At 43.2% G+C, this 6,947-nt stretch overlaps 2 protein-coding genes across 2 annotated transcripts; one reads left to right on the forward strand and one right to left on the reverse strand.

Annotated features, from left to right (window-relative positions):
* Positions 1-152: 152 nt before the first annotated feature.
* nol7 (nucleolar protein 7) lies at positions 153-2,900 on the reverse strand. Its single transcript, XM_079284796.1, has 8 exons — positions 2,714-2,900; positions 2,134-2,194; positions 1,917-1,972; positions 1,792-1,817; positions 1,626-1,689; positions 1,324-1,445; positions 953-1,030; positions 153-572 (listed from the first exon to the last, which is right to left on the reverse strand). The coding sequence occupies exons 1-8, from the start codon at positions 2,887-2,889 to the stop codon at positions 499-501; spliced, it is 657 nt and encodes a 218-aa protein (XP_079140922.1). The 5' UTR covers positions 2,890-2,900; the 3' UTR covers positions 153-498.
* A 387-nt stretch (positions 2,901-3,287) lies between these two features.
* Positions 3,288-6,460, forward strand: epdr1 (ependymin related 1). Its single transcript, XM_079284298.1, has 3 exons — positions 3,288-3,607; positions 4,829-5,037; positions 5,730-6,460. The coding sequence occupies exons 1-3, from the start codon at positions 3,366-3,368 to the stop codon at positions 5,921-5,923; spliced, it is 645 nt and encodes a 214-aa protein (XP_079140424.1). The 5' UTR covers positions 3,288-3,365; the 3' UTR covers positions 5,924-6,460.
* The last annotated feature ends 487 nt before the right edge of the window (positions 6,461-6,947 follow it).

Raw genomic sequence — 6,947 nt, forward strand, 5'->3', positions numbered from 1 at the left:
TTGACAAAAGCAAAATAGACAAAACCAAAACACTTCAATGACTCATGACAGCAAATCTCCACAACCTGTTTGACTTTTCTGCTTCAATCAAGTTAATGTGTGTTGATTGATTTATAGATTAATAAAGTAAATGACTTAAATATAGAAACAAATGTATATTCCGTTTTTATTAAACAAAGAGCATCTCATTCTTAAATCTCATAACTTGAGTTTAAGGTTACAGATAAATAGAAATCCACCTATTAACACTGAACAGCTGCATCTTCACACGTTCTGCTCTTTAAAGAAAGCAGATGAGGAAACGTCCGGATCATAAACCAAACATTTAAAGTATTTTTATTCAAACCGTTGTGCGGTTTGTGAGTCAGATGAGCTGAAGGGTTCGGGCTGCTGCGTCCTCAGTGGATACAAGTTGTCCCGTTGCATCGTTCACGTTTATAAAGTCAGTGTGCAGAGAGTCTGCTGGACCGGAGTCACCGTTTTTTGGCGACGACGGGCTCAGCAGGAGGGAATCTGCTGCTCGTGGATCCACCGCTTCTTCAGCTTCTCTGCTTTGGCCTTTTCTTCACAGGCTGATCGGACAGAGGAGACGAGTGGTTAGTGGAGGAGACGAGTGGTTAGAGAACAAACCGAGAAATCACGTTCACGGTAAATATCTAATATTCATTGTGAACCCTCTGAACCCACCACTGGGATTGAAAATCATGTTTTCTACAAACGATCGCCCACACTACAGTTCATCGCAGCCACACGCTGTAAAAAATGTCAGATTTTCATCTTTCTTGGAACACACCGTGTGACGAATGCTTCTGTCAAGAAGCAGCCAAAATAAAGCTTAAAATTATTTCAAACATTTTATTCCACATGTTCTCATTTAAAATCTCTCCTCAAAGTGTTTACTTCAGAAAACCTCTTTCCAGCAGGGCTCAGTCTTTGTTAATCCTGAACTCACCCCAGTCCTTCTTGACAAACTGCACGGCTGCGCTCTTGTTCCTCCCCGTCTTGTTCTGGAGGGACAGCATCTCGTTACCTGAAAGCAGAGGAGGACACGGAAGTGTGAACGCGCTCAGCCGGAGAAACGCGGTTGAAAGTCGGACTGAAAGCCGTCGATGTCGCCGGCTGGTTCAGCAGGAGTCTCACGAGAGGCGACGCCTCGGTGGAACGACAACAACTTCACAATAAATAATGACTCCAAATCACAGCTTCAACTGACATCAGCTGGTGGATTCAGCCTTTTTTAAGACAAATATTTAAGACGGGAGCGAGAGATGGAACCCTGAGTGTGCTCGAGGTTCAGAGGGTGGATAACGTCGGCCTTCTTACTCGTGGTCCTGCAGCTTCCCGGTCCGTAGAGTCTGGACCGGAGGAACTCCTCGGCCGCCTGCTGCTGAGAGGACGCCGACGCTCGCTCCTTCACCGTCGTCACCGTGCAGTTTCCACTCACTCTGAAATAAAACAACGAGCGCGAGTCCAAGTTTAGACAAACGATCACGCTTCAGTTATGACTCTGCTAAATCTGGTTGAGCGTGCACCCGGTTGAACCGCTTTGATGGTCGGTTAGATGTCAGCTCGAGCAGCCAGTGAGTTCTAACAAAATCCATAATGAAGTAAGTGCGTTTACATACTCCCGGCCATGTGCTGGTTTCTCCCTCCTCCTCCTCCTCTTCCCCTCCTCCTCCTCTTCAGCTGCTGAGGAGAAAACAAGTCGTACAGACCTGAAGCTCATTCTCTACTCTGCACAAGTTTCCTCTAAATGTTCAAAAGTGTGAGGGCAGAAATGCGCTTCTTTACCTTCGCCCTCAGACTGTTGCTGCTTCCTGTAAAAACACACAAAACAGCCTTACGTGAGTCTTCATGAAGCAGAGCTGGAGGAGAAAATGTTTAAATTAGGATTAAGTCACATCCAGACATCTTACTTTGAAAGGGCAGAGTCGATTTCCTCCAACACGTCAGCCGGTAACAGTTTTCTTTTCTGTGGAGTGAAGGAACTTAATTCATCTATGAATCACAGATCATACGTTCGACTGCTGCTACCAATGCTTCTAAAAACAGACTCGGTGTGGAAGTTAAAGTTAAGACACCTTTCACACATTTAAGCAGGAATAGCCTGTTTATTGTACGTCGATGAGATACCTTCTGTTCCTGGAACAGCTGCTGCCTCTTCCTCCTCTTCTCCTTCAGCAGCTCTTTCTCCCTGAAAACACGGAAATACAAACATCATGGATCATATTTGCTGCCATCTATGGTTTAGTGTTTGATTGTTCTTTGTGGACAAAGAGTAACACCAAACTCCATTTAACAATTTGTCAAAATAAGCGTATCTTGATTTCACGCATGCGCAGAAGCCTTAATATTTGGCAAGATTAAAAATTCCGATTTGTGGGGAGACAGTAGTCATATCGGCGTTGAGCCAGTTCAAAACAGCGGTTTAATACAAAACTCCATCGGCTTTTAAGTTTAAGAATATTACACGCATTATTAAAGTGTCATTCTCACACGTGTTGTATAATATACATTTAGCCGCTTAGTGCTAAATGTGCACCCCGATGTGAAAAGTGCAGCCAAATAACTCAGAATATGGGATAAAGTTTTCACTTTGGTGTCATTAGTCCGCCCGCAAGCACAAAAACGTCAAAAAGCAGATCTTTCAAATGGAGTTTGGTTTACCGGCCTCCGTACACACACTAGGCGCTAGTGAGCTAACGCTAGCTACCTCCGGGCTGTGTCCAGCGCCTGCTTCATGCTCCGTAGAGCCTCAGTCTTCGAGTCCTCGAAGGTCATCTCTTCGGGCGCCTCATCGTCGCTGGACTCGAGCATTAAACTGAAACTATCCGTCTGTTTCTCCGTCTTTGAAGACGAAGCCGTTCTCCCACGTTTTTTCTTCGCCATGTTGGCTGGAGACGTCGTCACGCAGCGTCACAGGGCTGACGCTTAACGAATGCGACAAGAACCCGCCCCTGTGCGTAGAACCTTCGAGCGATTGGTCAGGCGTGTCTAATGCTGGCGCGAGGCATCCCATAACTGTGGAAGCCCATTTCTGCCAGCAAAACATTTATTTTATTTTAATTAAAAATGAAATAAAAAACTACAAAAAAAAAGTTATTATTCTTTATATTTACAAAAAATACAATAAAAAATGTTTTGTATTGACAATTGTTGGTTTATATAACTTAATTAAAGTTCAGGGAAAATGTTTTTGATTTATTTACATTTTTAAATACGGTTCATTAAATATTTTATTTTGAAAACCACAACCGGAAACCCAATCTAAATTGTCGGCAGCAGGTGCAGCTTATCTGCAACAACAACAACAACAACAACGGGATCAGCTAACGGGCCTCAAACGGGTTTTTACCAGAGAAGCAATGCACCGACTGTTGCTCGTGTTTGTGGCCGCTGCCGGTGCCTCGGTCCTCGGCCTCCCCGGCATGGATGCGTCCCCGGCGGTCACCGCGGCGCCCTGCCTCGCCCCGCTGCAGTGGGAGGGCAGATGGGTGATGTACGACCACAGCACCGGGAGGAACAGACGGGCCACCGTCTCCTACGACGGCCCGAAACAGAGGATCCGAGTCCTGCAGCAGAACAAGAAACACGCACCCTGTCAGAAGTAAGTATATATAGTATCATATGTAATGTGTCAGTGTATGACATTTATTTAAAAAATAAATAAATATATATATATATATATATTTATCTCTTTCTATCTATCTATCACAACCTGGCATTCCGAAACCTGCTGGTATTCTTTTTTATACTTTATTATATTGGAATCAAAGCATTTATAAAAATAATAACACCACAAAAATACTTTAACATAAAATAGACATACAAATAAAAGTACAACATTATATTAGTGTCCAGATTCTCTGCAGCCTTTTTTCAGTAGATTATGGTTCAATTAGTCAAAAGTTGTTCTTATTCATGGCCTATAACTGATCTATAAAACATTAGTAAATTACTTATTAACCATTCGTTAAGCTCTTTCTCTAAAGGTTCCTTATTAAAAATAGTATTTGTCATATATATTTAAATATATATATATATTGTATTATATGCATGTGTTTTAATGTACTTTTTCTTAATATGCACGGTTTAAGTTGACAGTACCTCTAACAGCTTGTAGCTCTGCAGTGCACAGCTGTTAGCCGTCTTTTTAAAGTGTGTATCATTTACTGCAGCAGAATGAACCAACACTGAGTCTTTGCCAGGACTGAAGTCTGCCGTTGAGAAATATAATCTCTGGCCGGTGAACAAGGACAAAGTTGGTCTGCGATGTTCTCACTGAAGTAAAATATACTTCTGAAAGTATGAGGATGTCTCTGGAGGTGAAAGTGCTCTTTGAACACAAAAAAAAGTTCTCCAACTTTGTTATTTCCTACATGAAGTCAGCCCCCGACGACGCTTTAGAATGTGTCTTCCATATCAAATGATGTGTTGTTTACAAGTATTTCAATCCATATTTAGGACGTTAATCATATCGACTGTTCAAATGTGAGGGAACGAGTGTAACATGAGAAATATTAGGCTGTGTTGAAGAAGACTTGAAACTAGAGATTGAGACATAAACTCATGTTTACAATGTTTACTGAGGTAATAAATCAAGAGAGAAGTAGAGTCATTTTCTATAGACTTCTATACAACCAGAGGAGTCGCCCCCTGGTGGACACTAGAGAGAATGCAGCTTTAACACGTGAAGCTTTGGCTTCACTCTTCAGAACTGGAGGTTGCCGCCTGGGTTGAGGTTACTCTGCTGTTCCCATAGAATCCATTTAATGCAGCTATTCTCTTTCTTTCTCGCCCCCCCCCTCGTTCACTCCGTCTGCTGCAGGTTTTTTGAGTACATCTACTTGTACCAGAGCATGGTGATGTTCCAGATCGACCAGAAGACCCAGGACTGCTCAAAGATCGCTCTGACGGAGGCCTGGGATCCCTTCGACATCCCCGACAACTCCACCTTCGAGGACCAGTACTTCATCGGAGGCCCCGGGGACAACGTGGAGGTTCAGGAGTGGTCAGACAGGAAGCCGGCACGCCAGCGTGAGTCTGGGCTTTTTAAACGTCCGTGGCTTTTCTGCACAGAGGTGTCATTATTTCATGCTAAAGTACAGAGAACAGGCCTGGACAAAGAGCTTCATCACACACAGTTGTTCTGCACGTTTAAACACAGCAGTCATTCGTCAAAATGGATTATTAAATCCAGAGGAAACACAAAGAGAAGGGCGCTAAACTGACTTTTGGGAATATTTGGTCAAAAGGGGCCAAACGAGAGAATTATTGTGGTAAAATTTGACCAGAAACATCTGACCCAATTTAGACTGTTGGTCTCCTTCAAATCATTCATGGCTCCTTAGTTGTGCTGACGTCAGAATTTAAAGTTTTTTACAGAATCTGGTGAAATAATAAAAAACATTTTTGATGAAATATCACAACTGTAAGCTTCGTTTTAGTTGCTTTTTCTGATGGAAGCGTTCTCAAGGACCGTGGGAAAGATGAAAATCTGACAGTGAAGACAATGTAGTTTTTGCGATTGTTTAAAGAAAACATGCTTTACAATCCTGCCGGCGGGTTTTGAGCTCCAGAGGACTCCTTTAAGCCAGTGTTACTTCAGATTCAACACTTCCTGCAGCTGCTTCACAATAAAATGAAACCCTTCCAGCGGTGGTTTTCTTCCTTCAGCGGCTGTTTTGAGTGGAATAAAAACGTGCTCGTCTGCTTCGTCTCTCCACCAGATGAGACCTGGGTGGGCGTTTACACCCTGAAGGACTGCTACCCGGTGCAGGAGACCTACGCCAAGAACAGCAGCGTCACCACCTCCACCCGCTTCTTCAACCTCCGGCCGGGCATCAGCGACCCCGACGTCTTCACCCCGCCCGCCACCTGTCAGTCGGCTCGGCCCGAGAGGACGGCCGGGTCCGACTGCTGAGGTCCTCTTTGAGACACTTCACAGCAGCCACGAAATCAAATCGCTCCCTTCCACCCATGTTTCACTCGCAGCGAGAACTTACTCATCATTATTTTCCCGTCGTTACTTACGGGTGTAGCGTAACGTTTTGCATCTCTAAAATCTGGCGCCTTGCATTCTGATAAAATAATAAAAATTTAATTTAAAAAACGACCTACGGACGTGCAGCGCTTGCTCGTTTCTTTGCTCACGACAGTTTGATGTAAATCCCAAATATTCCATCAAACAGATGGAAGTGCCTCATCAACATGAGTGGACACAGTAATAAATACAAATCAAAGGCTTGATGGTTGATTTTAGATTCAGGCGTGTTTTCTCAGACACACACTGATGTTCTCGAGGTTGATGAGATGTTCCCGGTGACAGCCGGTTGTGTGTGCAGCGGGGAGGCTGGACTCACCGTCACCATGTCATGATGGCTTGTATGGAAATGTTTTTCTTCTGTTTGAACGATAAAATAACTGACTGGAAACTAATAAAAACGTGATTCAAACGTGATTCATTCTCGTTATTTGTTTAAATGCATTTAACATTAAAATACATCTTATATTCTGGATTTAACCTGTTTTCTTAAAAAAACAAGTAAAAGGAGTTTCATGAAATAAGTTATTTTGGAATTTAATCACTTGTAAAGAATATTGAATATAAAAATAAGTAAAAAAGTAAAGAATCCACAATAACTAAAATATTATATATCCAGACAGAATGATTGTAGTATTGTACAGTGTATTTATAATGCACAGATTTCTTAGCAACACTTACTAGCCAATCAGAGGCGGAGTAGGGCGGGTCTTACCTCCAGCCGCCATAGCAGGATTTAGTAATTTAGCGGCGTGTGATGCAGTACCGGATTCCACCGCTAGAGTTCTCCCCTCACCAGCTCCGCTCCCGTCTGTGTTTACCTTCACAGTACTGTGGCCAGCTGGACACAAAAAACACCATCCACAGCCTCTCAACAACCAGCCTGGAACAACACTAATGTGAG

The sequence above is a fragment of the Melanostigma gelatinosum genome (assembly GCF_949748355.1).
Source record: "Melanostigma gelatinosum genome assembly, chromosome: 15".
NCBI lineage: Eukaryota > Metazoa > Chordata > Actinopteri > Perciformes > Zoarcidae > Melanostigma > Melanostigma gelatinosum.